General features: G+C 41.3%; 1 protein-coding gene across 3 annotated transcripts in view; it reads right to left on the bottom strand.

Annotated features, from left to right (window-relative positions):
- Window positions 1–14785, bottom strand: part of LOC112239972 (lissencephaly-1 homolog A) — a 65005-nt gene extending 50220 nt beyond the window's left edge. The window contains exons 1-2 of one of the 3 annotated variants that reach the window (XM_042296143.1): window positions 14539–14785; window positions 1995–2302 (exon numbers count right to left, since the gene is read on the bottom strand). In XM_042296143.1, the coding sequence (XP_042152077.1) occupies window positions 1995–2026 (32 nt within the window). In that variant the 5' untranslated portion in view covers window positions 2027–2302; window positions 14539–14785. Of the gene's footprint in view, window positions 1–1994; window positions 2303–12982; window positions 13122–14538 lie in introns of those variants that run through there. The other 2 variants (XM_042296144.1, XM_042296146.1) reach the window with 2 other exon arrangements.
- Between the last annotated feature and the right edge of the window lie 3282 nt (window positions 14786–18067).

Below are 18067 nucleotides of genomic sequence, written 5' to 3'. Positions count from 1 at the left end.
AGAACAGCCCTATATACACCACACCTCCTTGGGCCTTATTGCTAAATTAAAAACGCAGGTGAAATGGTTTGTGTTTTTTTGCGACAATAGAGTGACACTTAAAACATTAGTGGAATTAGTTTTCCTTCATAGAAAAAACATTACTGCTACTACACATTCGACAAAAGAAGTGCCAGTGAATGGTCTTTGAACAGCAGGAGGGGGCTTCAATAACTCCTGCCACTTGTTGGGCCCAAAGACCTTTTACTTCACACCTTGGTGCTAATTGAATTTGTATCTGGTCTGTCCTTGCAAGCCTGGCAGACTTAACTCAGCATTCAGTCCCCATGAAGTAAAATATATTGTAATGTACCTTTTTTTTTCTCCCCTGGCTTTCAAAATAGCATCAGCCCAAACACTACAATAGCATCAGCCCAAACACTACTCAGTCAGTTCCAGGTTGGAATGGTGTCCTCAGGTCTCTGCTGTTTGCTTGCTAGAGCACCCTCCATATAGCTTGGAAAAGGGACACCTTGCAAGAAGTAATCTCTCCGGTAAATTTTGGTCAAAATTAGGTTGTAGGTTTGGAGTTTTGATCTGTAGCAAAAGCCATGCTGTGGGAGGGTAGCAATCCTGCATATGTACCTGCCGAAAAATACAAGTTTATCTAATTCAGAATCTATTATTATGTAAAAAACATGTTGAAAAATAAAGAATGCCGGTTCGTGAATGCAGGAATTTTAACAACTGCTTATTATTACAATAAGCATTTTAGATGTGTTATTTTTTTCCCATGCAGACTTCTGCGTTAACACAACCCCTGAGACTCCTGTGTGTGAATTAAACACATAACCTTTGACACATCTCTCCCCTCTGCTCTCATATAGATGTGTAATCCCCTATCCCAAACAGAGCTCAGACACACCCTCTCCACATATCGTAACCTTCTCCACATATCGTAACCTTTATCACACACTTCTCATCATGTATCTGTTCTGACATAGGGCTGTGTTAACCCTCTTATCCCCCGCTTCAGGGGTTAATTACCAGCTTCATAGAACCTCCAGGTTCATAGACACCGCAGGGCTACAGACACCGCAGGGTTGGTCACACACCTATCCTGTCATCTCTGGCTACAACAGTGTCTCCCCTGCTATGCATTATCCCTGACTTAATGCACAGCTGCACACATTATGTCTGTGTGTACAACTCAACAAATCAATGCTTCTGACTATTTGTGGACAACACGCATGGGACTATCTGGACTTCCACATAGTACAAAAGCCATTGTAAACATCAGCCCATTTCCTTGGCCACGAGTTAAAGAGATCACCTCTTCACTTAGCAATATTAGGCTGTGTCGTTATCCACACCCTTTGTGAGGATTCTGCCTTATGCCATCTTTTGGGTCACAGTTATAGGTCAAACTAAACAATGATCAATAACATTCTGGAGACAGGAAGGAGGAGACCAATATATGGGGACCTCATGGGAGTGTGTCTGGCCCCCAGGCACCCTAACTAACTACAGATCATTGATTCTTCCAGATGGGCCTAAAAAAATATAATAATTCACCCCATTCGGCCAGTTTAAAATAATCAATGCACATCTTGTGCTGTGAGAGAGTGGGCATTTCTCCTTACTGCATACATGTCTGTCTAACGAGAACAATGGTAATAACTAGCTAGAGATGTTGCTTTGTGTCTCTGGAATGGATGGAATGGTTAACAAGGTTTGCACTTTGCAGGGGGGCTAGGAAGAAACACAATTTTCTGTGGTCACCTGCTTTCCCCCCTTTTGCTGAACACAGATGCATGTATTGAGCTCATGTGGCTTCAAGCCCACATAATTAAGATACACCAGCCACGGTCCCCGACTGTCACAGGTAATGCTGATGCCACATGGCTGTGTTACACAGGACTGGACTAGAGAATGTCTGGTGGTGGATATCAAAGAAACAGCAGTTCAGCTAGTTATTGCAACAAAATTGTGGGTTGTATGTGTGCGTTACTCACAGTTCGTCTCGTTGCCGTTGTGACAGAACCATGGTGGCAGCAGGGAGGTGTAGGCGGGGCCAGGGGTGGTCAAGCAGAGGGCTTGGCTTGCAGCTGCTGCGGTTTCCCCGGTCAGAAGATCAGATCAGTTCAATCCAACCAACACACTTCGACAGTGACAGTGTTCCGATGTACAATGACGACTCCGGCTAACTGGGGGATGGAGGCTCTGCCACTAACGCAGGACTCTGCCCCCCAAAAGCTCTGGCTCCAAAAATGAGACGAGAGGAACGCCTGCAGAAAGGTTACCAGTCAGTTCTAAACTGCATCTGGGAAGAGAGAGAGAGGGGAAAATATGAGCGAGGGGAGAGAGAAAGTAGAGCGACAGAAAGAGAGCGAGCGAGAGGTCAGTATTATGTATGCATGACAAACACCTGATAGAAGAACAGGCAGAGGGCAGATAGGGACAAGAACATTCATATGACAGTAAAGAGCAGCTGTGTCTAAAGCCAGCTCTTCCTGTAACACTACTGAGAGCCAGAAAGATAAGGAGAGGTCACAATAATGCAGCTGACCTCTGTTGCATCAATAGAATATATTGACCTGTTCTTCAACAAGCCTTACAGGTATATTATAAACTGGGTGGTTCAAGCCCTGAATGCTGATTGGCTGACAGCCGTGGTAAATCAAACCGTATACCACGGGTATGACAAAACGTTTATTTTTACTGCTCTAATTATGTTGGTAACCATTTTATAATAGCAATAAGGCACCTCGGGGGTTTGTGGTATATGGCCAATATACCACGGCTAAGGGCTGTATCCAGGCACTCCGCATTACTTCGTGCATAAGAACAGCCATTAGCCGTGGTATATTGGCCATATGCACCATACTTCCCTCAGGCCTTATTGCTTAATTATATTATGTGATAGCCAACAAGAGTTAAAAACCATCCTCATTTTCATCAGGTGTTTCACCTGTTCAACTCTCCCAGTAACCACTCTTCTACATTCCCACCACCAACACCCCACTACTCCAGCCCTATGTGGCAGCCTGGTCATGTCACGGTGACAGTTTAGTCTGGAGCCCTTGGGCTCCCGAGTGGCGCAGCAGTCTTAGGCCCTGCATTTCATTGCTAGCTAGAGGCATCAGACCCTTTGTTCTTAACTGACTTGGCTAGTTAAATAAAGGTTAAATAAGAAAATAAAAATAAATCCCCCTGTAGGGAGTTCCTACCACATGTAGAGTAGAGAGATGACCCAGATTCCGGCAACCCACAGTTCCCCTCTCAACGCCTGTCCAACAGAACAGTAAAATGCATGACAGAGTAACGGCCGACAGTGCAGTCAAATCTCCAGACAGACCAAACTAATTTCACTTCTCCCGGTTCCCTCAGAAATGGCTGATAACAATTCATATGAAATCGAATGACAAGGGCTTCAAAACAACAGAGCTCAAATAATTGAATTAATAAAATAATGAAATCAGTGGCCTTTTTAGTCTCATGATTTCAAAACATCTCATCTACGACCTCACTTCATACAAAATCAATTTAAGAGGGCTTGAGTGCTTCTCAAGGATCACCCTACAGGAAAACATACTGTCCACTCAGGAGCCAGTTGATGGTACTTGGGATTAACCTGAGTTGCCAGCCACTGCCATTAGCCACGGTAAGCCTCTTAGTCTACTGGGAGAAGGATCACATATTCTCACCCAGACCAGTAAACAAAACACAGCTGTTAAAAGCTAAGGGGAAATATTTTCCTTGATTCCAGGGCTTCTTCTCCTCATGTCCCTGCTCCTCATCTCCTTCTCAACAACGACAGAGGAAAGCGAGGAGACCAATGGAAGAGAAGATCAATTCCAGCCTTCGCTTCAACATAGCACCCAGGAAGGGTGACCTAAAGGAATAGAGCACCATGGTAACTGCAACACACCCTAAAAGATGTAACCTACTGGAGGAACAGCCAATTAATCCCTTTAAAACCCAATAAGGAATGTGATGAATGGAAACAGTGGTTCTTTATCAGCGGTTGGTGGACTTGACACTTATGTAGCAGAGCAGTCAAAACTGGTTATCAGCAGCAGATAGCTAGAGGAACGAGACGTGGGTCTTTGGCATGGACTATGCTGTGAATGTGAATTGCCCTGGGCACCACCTGACCTATGAACACTGATGTCAACACCGTGCAAGCAGTAATCACCCTGTCATACACTGACTGCAGGGGAAAGATCTCAAGGGTTTAATCAGTGAGGTGAATCGTTCACAATGTTGCAGATAAAACACTGCATTCGTTGCTCCCATTTGTCATACACTCCAGGCATGGGCAAAGAGTTCATGGCTGGCAACATGAAAGCTGTACATTTACTCTGGATAAGAGCCTTTGCTAAATGACTGTAGTGCAATCTAACATGTTGATTTTCCATACAAGATATTTTGTTACTCTTAATAGCAGGTTTCTGTGTGTGTAATTTGTGATCGTGCTAGACATTGCGCGTTATCATTCTCATTTCTGTGTTTCATCAGTAGTAAGTACACTGTTGGAACAATAAGTCAATCAATGCAATTGGCTAGGGAGAAAATATGATGACATCACACCACGATTTAAGAGGTGATTGCCTTGCCACAAGATGCACCCATTTACCTGATGGTTAGAGTGTGTGCGCGTGGGTACAGGAGTCACAAGGAACGAAGAAATCTACGCTTTAAATACATTTTAAATGTAATTTTTTTAAATTACAGGTCGACCGATTATGAATTTTCAAGGCAGATACCGATTATTGGAGGACAAATAAAGCCGACACCGATTAATCGGCTGATTTTTTTTGGCGTGTATTTGTAATAATGACAATTACAACAATACTGAATGAACACTTATTTGAACTTAATATAATACATCAATAAAAATCGATTTAGCCTCAAATAAATTATGAAACATGTTCAATTTGGTTTAAAAAAATGCAAAAACAAAGTGTTGGAGAAGAAAGTAAAAGTGCAATATGTGCCATGTAAGAAAGCTAACGTTTCAGTTCCTTGCTCAGAACTTGAGAACATATGAAAGCTTGTGGTTCCTTTTAACATGAGTCTTCAATATTCCCAGGTACGAAGTTTTAGGTTGTAGTTATTATAGGAATTATAGGACTATTTCTCTCTATACCATTTGTATTTCATATACCTTTGACTATTGGATGTTCTTATAAGCACTTTAGTATTGCCAGTGTAACAGTATAGCTTCCGTACCTCTCCTCGCTCCTACCTGGGCTCGAACCAGGAATACAACAACAGCCACCCTGGAAGCAGCGTTACCCATGCAGAGCAAGGGGAACAACTACTCCAAGTCTCAGAGCGAGTGACTTTTGAAACGCTATTAGCACGCATCCCGCTAACTAGCTAGCCATTTCACATCACATCGTTACACCAGCCAAATCTCGGGAGTTGATAGGCTTGAAGTCATAAACAGCAGAGCTGCTGCCAAAATGCACGAAAGTGCTGTTTGAATTAATGCTTATGAGCCTGCTAGTGCCTACCATCGCTCAGTCAGACTGCTCTATCAATTAATAGACTTAATTATAACATAACACACAAAAATATGAGCCAAAGGTCATTAATATGGTCGAATCCGGAAACTATCATCTCGAAAACAAGACGTTTATTCTTTCAGTGAAATACGGAACCATTCCGTATTTTATCTAACGGGTGGCATCCATCAGTCTAAATATTCCTGTTACATTGCACAACCTTCAATGTTATGTCATAATTACGTAAAATTCGGACAAATTGGTTCGCAATGAGCCAGGCGGCCCAAACTGTTGCATATACCCTGACTCTGCGTGCAATGAACGCAAGAGAAGTGACACAATTTCACCTGGTTAATATTGCCTGCAAACCTGGATTTATTTTAGCTAAATATGCAGGTTTAAAAATATATACTTCTGGGTATTGATTTTAAGAAAGGCATTGGTGTTTAAGGTTAGGTACACGTTGGAGCAACGACAGTCCTTTTTCACGAATGCGCACTGCATCCATTATAAAAATTATTATTAATTTTCATGTTCTGATTATTAAAATACTTTTAAACTGGAAGAACTTGTCCCGATTGGCGTTTTTAAATCACTGATGAAGGATTGAGGCTGATTCCCTGACCTGTCAATGTTTTCAATTTGCTGTTTTATACTCTGGTGAATTCAATGGTTTTTACTAGATTACTTGTAGTTTTTCATGTTGTCTGTCTGTAATATTTTTGTAATGACTTGGTACTGCCTATCTTGGCAAGGGGGCTCTTGAAAAAGAGATTTTAATCTCAATGAGCCCTTCCTGGTTAAATAAAGGTTAAATAAATTTTAAAAATATGCAACGCAAGACACGCTAGATAAACTAGTAATCACTAGTTAACTACACATGGTTGATGATATTACTAGTTTAACTAGCTTGTCCTGCGTTGGACATAATCAATGCGGTGCCTGAAATTGTGTCAGTTCTCTTGCGTTCAGTGCCAACAGAGTATATGCAGCAGTTTGGGTCACCTGGCTCGTTGCGAACTGTGTGAAGACCATTTCTTCCTGAGAAAGACCGTAATTAATTTGCCAGATTATTACATAATTATGACATAACATTGAAGGCTGTGCAATGTAACAGCAATATTTAGACTTAGGGTTGCCACCCGTTCGATAAAATACGGAACGGTTCCGTATTTTACTGAAAGAATAAACGTTTTGTTTCCAAAATGATAGTTTCCCAGATTTGACCATATTAATGACCCAAGGCTCGTATTTCTGTGTGTTTATTGTATTATAATTAAGTCTATGATTTGATATAGCAGTCTGACTGAGGTGGTAGGCAGCAGCAGGCTCGTAAGCGTTCATTCAAACCGCACTTTCCTGCGTTTGCCAGCAGCTTTTCGCAATTCTTGAAGCACAAGGCTGTTAATGACTTCAAGCCTATCAACTCCCGAGATTAGGCTGGCAATAGAAATAGTGTCTTTAAGAACATCCAATAGTCAAATGTATATAAAATACAAATGGTATAAAGAGAAATAGTCCTATAATAACTACAACCTAAAACTTCTTAACTGGGAATATTGAAGACTCATGTTAAAAGGATGGTTCCAGCTTTCATATGGTATCATGTTATGAGCAAGGAACTTAAACGTTAGCTTTTTTACATGGCACATATTGCACTTTTACTTTCTTCTCCAACACTGTTTTTGTTGCATTATTTAAACCAAAATTAACATGTTCATCATTTATTTTGACTAAATATATTTTATTTATGTATCGTTAGGTTAAAGTAAGTGTTAATTCAGTATTGTTGTAATTGTCATTATTACACACACACACAAAAATCAGCTGATTAATTGGTATCGGCTTTCATTGGTCCTCCAATAAATCGGTATTGCCGTTAAAAATCATAATCTGTCTAATTCTAGTAAAATGCAAGATTAACCTCAAGCAAAACATTAGGAAATGTATTTGGCTACATTTTATGATAAACAGAAATCTATTTTTGACCAGAAAAAAACATGCTTTTTTTATTGTAAGCCAAAGTACGTGTGTCTGCTAGCCAAATAGTGTTGCACTTCTCACGCCACTGATCACTATGGAAGCAACAAAACATAGCAACAAAAAAAACAGATAATAAAGAGTGTGTCCGTGTTTTGAAAATGCAGATTTCTGTTTATTCTCTAGTCTGCGGCGAATGAATAAGGAAACCAGCTGCCCTGTGGGTTGGCAAGTTGGCATAGAGTGCTCTGAATGTTGGCATAGTCTGCCCTGAAGGATGGTGCTCTGAGTCATAAGGATGCTATTTTATCAGTTGAATGAGAAAGGTCAACTGTGAAACAGCAGCAGACCATGCCAATAATCTTGATTATCATACCCAAGGTGATGAGATTGTGTGCGTCGGTGGTCAGAGTTCTCCAACTATCCATATTTCTCTGTGGTCAGGAAGGGCTCTACAGTGCGACCACTTCACTTGCGCCTAAATATTTTGATGTGAAACCTGGAATTTTTATTGAGGAGTACCAGTGCACCTAGAAAAATGTGGATTTCTAGTTTTAATCTCTCAAATATTTTTCATTCAGTCAGCATAGAGCCCTGTCAGGTATGGCACAGTAAGCAGGACTCAATGTTTTAAGAATGGATCAATTCACAGGTCAACACTCCACTGGAACCATGAAACAAAAACAGGAAGAAAATAAAGTTTGAAAACATCTGGGTATTGTCATGCAAATGTTATAAAAATGCAGTCTGTGAAGCTAGTTCTAATAGCCTGCTAAGTGAATTTACAATAACTTGATCTACAATCAACTAAGACTAGTAGGCTAGTCGACACATTCGATTATAATTTGCAGAATAAAATAACCAAGTAGATTAGCTGTAGGCCTACATCAGCATATCAAAGTCTATAGAGAGGTAAGCATGATTCAACAGGCTAACAGAACCCAACAGATAAACTGTATTTCTTGAACATCTTAAACCTGTATTTCTTAAACATCTTAATCCTTACAATAGTAATGTATACTGATATTGCATTTTAGTCCATGCCTTTCTGAATTCTGACTGAACAAGGCCATGAACAAAGGAATAGTAAATGCTTCAGTGCTACACTACTATGGAATGATTAAAACAAAGGATGGAATAACACACTTAGCAGCACTATCAGACTGTCACACAAATACAGCAATAGGGATTTAGAAGTCCAATATCACTGCATTTCCTTTCCCAGATTCCCAAATCCAAATCACAACAGCAGGATTCCTTTGTTGTTCTTTGCCACTCAACGTCATCATCGACTCCTGTATCAATCCAAATGGCTTTGAAAATTAATGTATTTATCAATGCGCACCTACATTTCACGATTTGAGCAAAAAAAAAAAAACTGTTCGATAAATTGAATGAAGTGCTGCGCATAGCCTATATTTGAAGGGCCTACATGTACACACACAGTGAATGCTTAGAAGTTTGTGCGTATTAATTGAATATTGCCAAATGCATCAGTAAAAAATATTGAGCTTATTTAATGCGACCCTTGCGGTTAATAGATTGCAAAGCAGCATACAACTGACCTAAACGTTTAGAAATGGTAAGTTCACTTTTTCCTCATCCATAGCCTTAAAACACATCAAGAGCAAGTGCACTGTTTAGCTCACATCTGAAGACTAAGGGGCATTTAGAACATACTTCGGATCACACTTCCTCAATTCAAATATTATGGCGACTATGGTTTAGAAACTTAGGAACCAAGCTCGAGTTATCAGTGTAGCCCTGTTATCACCTGGAGTTGAAATATCTTCACACCTAGAAAAAAATACCTCCAGGCTTCCGTAATAATGGTCAATTTATTGAAAAAAAATTATTAAAGATTTACAGGGGGCGGTTTAGAAAAAAAAGAATCCTGTCGAATCGTCCTCTGGAATAACAGACATTCTAGGGTTTTGATTACATAAGCAACGTTCTAATACTAGTCCAGTGTGAATAGGGCTTTGGTGTGCTCCCCCCTAAAAAAAATGTTTTAAATAAATTAAAAGTATACGTGCTCCTTGTAAAAAAAAGGTCAGCGTAGAGCCCTGCTACTGACAATGTACATGTAACATGTCCCTGATAACTACAACTACCTAACGGACCTGACAAAAGCAGGTACTGACATCAAAACAAGGCTTAAAAGTGTAACTGGTAATAATACTTAGACTTTAAATCAATCACCAGTTTCCACGGTACATTTCAGGACACCATGGTCTGACTAGATGCCTACAGCTCCTGTGGTCACATCACAGCCTCCAGTATTTATGCTGCAGTAGTTTATGTGTCGGGGGGCTAGGGTCAGTTTGTTATATCTGGAGTACTTCTCCTGTCCTATCCAGTGTCCTGTGTGAATTTAAGTATGCTCTCTCTAATTCTCTCTTTCTCGGAGGACTTGAGCCCTAGGACCATGCCTCAGGACTACCTGACATGATGACTCCTTGCTGTCCCCAGTCCACCTGGCCGTGCTGCTGCTTCAGTTTCAACTGTTCTGCCTGTGATTATTATTATTTGACCATGCTGGTCATTTATGAACATTTGAACATTTTGGCCATGTTCTGTTATAATCTCCACCCGGCACAGCCAGAAGAGGACTGGCCACCGCACATAGCCTGGTTCCTCTCTAGGTTTCTCCCTAGGTTGACCTTTCTAGGGAGTTTTTCTTAGCCACCGTGCTTCTACACCTGCATTGCTTGCTGTTGGGGATTTTAGGCTGGGTTTCTGTACAGTACTTTGAGATATCAGCTGATGTACGAAGGGCTATATAAATAGATTTGATTTTGATTTAACAATTCATGTCAGGCACAACACTATGCTAGTTGCTCGGGGTCGTCAGTCCTCAGTTCACTTGCACATTGGAAAAACACTCATCAAACCACCAATTGAGAAGAGTTATTTTAGGTCAGCTAGCAAGCTGGTTTACCACAGAGCTCTGGTTAGACAGAGCTCAGCATTGACTAACTACTCCCATCTCTGCCTGCAAACAAAATACACTGAAACTCTCCAGGTCTGCATGCAGGCGCATACAAACACAGAGGCAAGCGGCCACGCCACAACACCAGCATTAAATCTCTAAAATAACAGCTGGAACAGCCAGAACCTCTAACAAAGGCTACATACATAAATAAAGATGGGATTTTCAGAGCTAGTTATTCTATAATGACCAGCTTGTGCACAGTAGGTCTCTTCTAGACAGGCAGGGCACTCTTGCAGAAATTATTTGAAGAGCTTTATCACTAATTGATAATGACAGGGGATTGAACATCTGGCACAAACTGCAGTCTTCCAGAAGTCATCACCTGTGCTGGCTGCAATTGCTGTTATCCAAGCTGTGGTCTGAGAGAAGCCTAAAGCAACCAGGGATAAAATGGACGGCTGCTGCTATTCAGTCACATAAAGCATTCATTCTTAAACCTAACACATTCAAACTAAACATATCTTAGCTTTGTTGACTATCCACATCCTAGACAGAGTGGTGGAAGAAGTCCATTCAATCTTGGCTCCTCCTCCTTCCATGTATATTTAAGCAAGCCAATTGAGACAGATGGCAGGAACCATGACTGAGTGCAGTGACAATGTACACCGCCTCTGCCGACAAGCAAAGAGAGGACAATAAAACATGGGTCTGGCCATCATCACTGCAGTCAGAGTCCCCTGATAGAAGAGTCATGATTAGCAGATCAGAGTACACATACGCTGAGGGAGTGCTCAGTAACAACACGGAGGTCTGCGGTAGACAGGACTCTGGGAGAGTCGGAGGAGAAGAGCTGCTACAGGCCAGGGCAACATATCATTGAGTGCTAGCTTAACAACTGACAGAAGATAAATTTAACTTTTAAGGCGCTTTAAAGCAACAAACAGACATAAGACAAGCCTACTTAACAAATCCAAGTTGACTGCACATAGGCCAACATTAAACTGATCAGAACAAAGATCAAATTAAGGGTTTTCAGCATATTTTCAAATGCTCCATGCAGGCTATGCAGTGCACTGTGCAAATCATGGATAGTCGTCTTGATCCTTGACTAGTTAGTTTTGCATTGACAGGATTCAGAAATCAAGCGGTTTTAAATATCACAATGGCATGAGCTGACGGAATAAATATTACGCATACTGGCATCATATTTCCAAGTCTCGCCATTATTTAGTGTGGATTTTGTGTAATATTTGCAGGCAAACTGCTAAATTTTGCTGAAGCAATTCTGACATTTTGTATGGCAATATGCAATGATTTTGTCCAATTTGTAGCGAAAATGCACAGTTGAGGGGAAATTTTGGAGTGACAGGTGGCTTGATTTAACCATATGAGGTAAATGTGCAGTGATTGGTTGAAATTGAGCTCTTTTTGTAATGCGGTGATGGGTCAGTGCAATAATAGTGTTTATTTGACTGTTTTATAAGTAATAGTGCAGTGATTTCCAAGTCCTCACATAATATGCTGGGAATTGTTGATTTCCAATCCAAAACCCATTAAATGAGCAGTGGCACTAAGCTGTCATGTGAAGGTGAACCCAACCTGGCTGTCGCAGACCCAGAGACAGGAGGGGGGCTGCTGGGCTGGCATGTCATTATTAGCAGTGTGTGTGTTAGACCAGTCCTCCTGTGCTGAAGGTCAGCCACTGTCCTACTGTGACCTCTGGGCTACAGCTCAAAACAGGGTAACATGGGCATCTGGTGCTGACTGTGTTAGTGAGGCACTCTGCATTCACAAAAAGACACACCCTCTCTCTCTCTCTCTCCCCCCCCTCCCCTCCCCTCCCCTCCTCCTCCTCCGAGAGAGGAATCAAACATCCTCCTCTGTGTATAGATGCTATTTTGGCATCTATGCATAGTCACTTTAATAACTCTACCGACATGTACATATTACCACAACTAACCGGTACCCCCTCTATATAGTCTCTCCATTGTTGTTTTACTGCTGCTCTTTAATTACTTGTTACTTTTATTTCTTAATCTTTGGTATTTTTTTAAACTACATTGTTGGTTAGGGACTCTTAAGTAATCAGTTCAGTGTAAGGTCTACACCTATTGTATTCGGCGCATGTGACTAATAAAATTTGAACCAGAAAACACATTTTCAATGTCGCTATGGGTCAGGTACCACTCAAAACACTGAAAGGTATACTAAACAAATCAGTCAGGTTAACATAGTCCCACCTCTTGTATAACAGTCAAATATCACAAGGTGTGTATTGAGGCCATTATGAGAATCACAAACACCATGATTAGATACATGAGGGCGCACATGTGTTTATGTTCTCAGGATTTTGAAAATCTGCTTTTCTGAATGAGTCTGGAAATTTGTCAAGCCTGCAACCACAAACACGTAACCTATTAAAATATCCCAAAACTACCAATTCATTTTAAAAAATTCAACATCTAAATGCTTACATCAAGTGACTGCCTATTCAATCAAGTAGGGTCCATCAGCATAGACATACAAACCATATAATCACATTAGCTACAACTGTAAAGGAGAAAAATATAGCTACCAAGTTATCAATTGAAGCTCCACTCCTAAAACAATCCCATAATTTCGGTTGCATCAGCTGCTGCAGCAATCCTTACAGGTGTAGCCAAGCTCTGATCTGGCCAGGATGAAATTATACATTCGGGGAGGACTGCATAGCAACGGATACTGCTTCAAACACGATAGGAGTACCATCAACAAGGCGGGGAGGAGGAGAGTGACTTGTCAGTTTCAGCGGAAAGAGACGCAGGCTGAAGGATCCATTCTGCAGTAGGAGGGGTGGCGTCTTTTCTAACCGAATGGAGGATACCGCTGCCTTTCAACCCACGTGATCAAACTGAAACTATAGTCGATCCTCAATCGCAAAATAAAATATAAAAATATTAAGATAACATAGGTTTAAAGCTAAATCTATTGGTCAAAGCAAATTGTAGTTTTCCTCCAACTCTTGTTTTTTCCACCGATGTGTTCCACACTTATTTCTATAAACTGCATGAATTCATTCAACTTAGATCATTCGTAAAACAGGGCCAACTGTAATGATAATGATTTACGTTACCGGTCTAGAGCCTTGATGACAGATCACAAAACGATCGAAGTTGTCCAGCTCACTGGATGTAACGTGATGGATGGAGGGAATAGCGTAGTCAGTGGCTACAGGAAACACACAACTAATTTGGTAACTAGCTGAGTTAAAACAAAGGTGTCAAAATATCAGACCACATCAAATGTTTAACATGACAATCGGCCGATACGACCTAAATAATATATTTACACGGAGCTGCCTACCTCCTAAATAGCTTTCAAAATAATGATACAACTGAGTGCATACGCCCTTTTCCATTATTGAACATTCTATAAATCGCGGGTAACGTTACCTAGCTCAAGTTATCTAGCTTGTTCAAGCAAATACCCGTATACCAAGTAGATATGCTCGACAACACATTAGCTGGTATACATTTGTAGCTGGTATGTGAAATAACTGTCACCCAAATCATGACCTACATATGATCGCAACGCTAGCTAGCCATTCGAATGAGAGTTGAAAAAGCAACGGATTCAATTGAATGAAGCAATTGGCAATGCAGTCAACATAAACGTTTAAAAAGTTAATTAACTATATATTAGTCACAACTATAAATGTTTATGCAGACATGATGCGAGGCAACTCGCGACCCACACACACACAATTGATGAGTTTGGCAAGCCCGCTAGCCAGCCGGTTAGCCTAGCTAGCTAACGTCAAAATGATTTCCACTGGTGAACGTTAGCTGCTGGCTGGCAAGCTAGAAAGTTGATATCAAATTATCGGATCAATAACACTTGAAAAGTAGGTGCAAGTCCTCATCAAATAGTAACTTAAATTAAGTTAACAACAGTTACTTAGAAGCAAATCGACCAGTGCCACTAGTTGGTTAGCACAGACATTTACAACTCTGATGGCCAGCTACCTGCTGCTCCAAGCGGCCTGTCCGCCATTTTGAGACATTGAAAGGAGGCGCAAAAATTACAGCCACATCGTCCTTTTCCCCACTTAGCGTTTCTTCGATACTCAATATCTGATGCAAAACAACTTACCCTATAGTTTTTCCTGAATATCCTTAGATAGTTCGGACATTTATACAAGCCAAGAGGACGTGTTTTTCGTTCCAAAGTAAGGGACGTATGATCTCGAGGTTAGAGTATGCCGACTTTTCTCTCTTGCAATCCTTGTTTTTTCCTGCCGCATTCGCCTTCAGTCGGGGACGCGCTTGCGTTTACAAACTGACAGCGACGCGCGCGCACGTCCTTGATCACAGCCCTACTTAAAAAAAAATAGATTCTTGCAAACACCCACTGATAACCTACTCTAATGTTACTTAACAAGTAGCTATGAACATTCACTATTTTTGACTACACATCATTACCCAGCCTCTGCCGATGGTGTCATTGACGCAAGTTTACAGTGGATAGTCAGATTCCAGAATGTTATCAGAACTTGATCTCTATTGATGACGGTACATAATTCATAGAACTATGTACTGCAACACTTGTGTGACAGGTCCACTAGTAGGATACCAAAAATAAACATCCAGTCTTTACACTTGAAATGCATGATAATATCATTGCATCTAATTACATGTCCAACAAGCTGGATAGCTAACATCCTCTCAATCTTATATGTAAATAAGTAAAATCAAATCAAATCAAATCAAATTTTATTTGTCACATACACATGGTTAGCAGATGTTAATGCGAGTGTAGCGAAATGCTTGTGCTTCTAGTTCCGACAATGCAGTAATAACGAACAAGTAATCTAACTAACAATTCCAAAAAAACTACTGTCTTATACACAGTGTAAGGGGATAAAGAATATGTACATAAGGATATATGAATGAGTGATGGTACAGAGCAGCATAGGCAAGATACAGTAGATGATATCGAGTACAGTATATACATATGAGATGAGTATGTAAACCAAGTGGCATAGTTAAAGTGGCTAGTGATACATGTATTACATAAGGATGCAGTCGATGATATAGAGTACAGTATCTACGTATGCATATGAGATGAATAATGTAGGGTAAGTAACATTATATAAGGTAGCATTGTTTAAAGTGGCTAGTGATATATTTACATCATTTCCCATCAATTCCCATTATTAAAGTGGCTGGAGTAGAGTCAGTGTCATTGACAGTGTGTTGGCAGTAGCCACTCAATGTTAGTGGTGGCTGTTTAACAGTCTGATGGCCTTGAGATAGAAGCTGTTTTTCAGTCTCTCGGTCCCAGCTTTGATGCACCTGTACTGACCTCGCCTTCTGGATGACAGCGGGGTGAACAGGCAGTGGCTCGGGTGGTTGATGTCCTTGATGATCTTTATGGCCTTCCTGTAGCATCGGGTGGTGTAGGTGTCCTGGAGGGCAGGTAGTTTGCCCCCGGTGATGCGTTGTGCAGACCTCACTACCCTCTGGAGAGCCTTACGGTTGAGGGCGGTGCAGTTGCCATACCAGGCGGTGATACAGCCCGCCAGGATGCTCTCGATTGTGCATCTGTAGAAGTTTGTGAGTGCTTTTGGTGACAAGCCGAATTTCTTCAGCCTCCTGAGGTTGAAGAGGCGCTGCTGCGCCTTCCTCACGATGCTGTCTGTGTGAGTGGACCAATTCAGTTTGTCTGTGATGTGTATGCCGAGGAACTTAAAACTTGCTACCCTCTCCACTACTGTTCCATCGATGTGGATGGGGGTGTTCCCTCTGCTGTTTCCTGAAGTCCACAATCATCTCCTTAGTTTTGTTGACGTTGAGTGTGAGGTTATTTTCCTGACACCACACTCCGAGGGCCCTCACCTCCTCCCTGTAGGCCGTCTCGTCGTTGTTGGTAATCAAGCCTACCACTGTTGTGTCATCCGCAAACTTGATGATTGAGTTGGAGGCGTGCGTGGCCACGCAGTCGTGGGTGAACAGGGAGTACAGGAGAGGGCTCAGAACGCACCCTTGTGGGGCCCCAGTGTTGAGGATCAGCGGGAGGAGATGTTGTTGCCTACCCTCACCACCTGGGGGCGGCCCGTCAGGAAGTCCAGAACCCAGTTGCACAGGGCGGGGTCGAGACCCAGGGTCTCGAGCTTGATGACGAGCTTGGAGGGTACTATGGTGTTGAATGCCGAGCTGTAGTCGATGAACAGCATTCTCACATAGGTATTCCTCTTGTCCAGATGGGTTAGGGCAGTGTGCAGTGTGGTTGAGATTGCATCGTCTGTGGACCTATTTGGGCGGTAAGCAAATTGGAGTGGGTCTAGGGTGTCAGGTAGGGTGGAGGTGATATGGTCCTTGACTAGTCTCTCAAAGCACTTCATGATGACGGATGTGAGTGCTACGGGCGGTAGTCGTTTAGCTCAGTTACCTTAGCTTTCTTGGGAACAGGAACAATGGTGGCCCTCTTGAAGCATGTGGGAACAGCAGACTGGTATAGGGATTGATTGAATATGTCCGTAAACACACCGGCCAGCTGGTCTGCGCATGCTCTGAGGGCGCGGCTGGGGATGCCGTCTGGGCCTGCAGCCTTGCGAGGGTTAACACGTTTAAATGTCTTACTCACTTCGGCTGCAGTGAAGGAGAGACCGCATGTTTTCGTTGTTAAGTAGTTAATAAAAATCCAAGCCAAGTGTTATTTGCTAGTTTTCTTTATTAATTTTAATACAAAAGCATACTCTGACCAAAAATAATTAGATTGTTATTTTGTAAAGAGCAACAGATAGGTACCACACAGCAAGGGAAGCAGACTTTAACACTAGAATGTGCATAATAAATCTTGTCAGTTCAAGAAAAGAAAACAGAAGAACAAACCCTCATTTTGAGTTCCACACAGAGACAATGCAAGATGATCAGTGTGCATTAGACATCCATCTACACTGAGGTGATAGAGACCAGATATGTACTGTCTTTGTCCCATAGAACCTCTTTTTCTCCCCACTAGACAAGAGGGCAGACAACCCAGCTCAGTAGATGTATGAAATCTTGGTCAGAGCCAATTTTTTTTAAAGTAGTAAATAGACAGATCTATTGGTGGCTTCTTGTGTGACGTTTTGGTAAATAGATGTGTCATCTCGACAAATACACATTTTTGTTTAAAATTGGGGAGAACACAAAATGCATGTGTGTAAATGTACGTAATAAGTCTCCTATGTTTGACATCGATGAAGTGCTGGGAGTAATTTTAAGAGCTTTGAGTGTTCAGGTGACTTCTCCAATGCCTTATGGCCTTATAAATGCCCAAAATGTAATTTTGCACAAACATTTCACTCAACATTCAGGTTTAGTTTTGTAATCTACATTTGGAAACATTCCGAATATAAAGACATCCATCCATACAAACCAAGGGGTTTACATAAGATGAAGCAATATGTAATATGAATGATCTGGAAATTGAAAATGTTAAATTGAGAAAATTATACATGGTCTTTGCTTTGATAAAATAATCCGGTCTGTCACTCCCTACTGAATGAATCTAAAGAACAGTCAAATAATTTTATCATGCAATTACTTGAATGTATCAAGAGGTATATTACTACACAATTAGAACATAATTACAGCTTAACAACAAGAATTTGTGCCTTGGTGATGAAATAGAAGCA

The sequence above is a fragment of the Oncorhynchus tshawytscha genome, linkage group LG13, assembly GCF_018296145.1.
Source record: "Oncorhynchus tshawytscha isolate Ot180627B linkage group LG13, Otsh_v2.0, whole genome shotgun sequence".
Lineage (NCBI taxonomy): Eukaryota > Metazoa > Chordata > Actinopteri > Salmoniformes > Salmonidae > Oncorhynchus > Oncorhynchus tshawytscha.
Note: the sequence above shows the minus strand (reverse complement) of the source record. Positions and strands in the feature narration are given on the sequence as shown.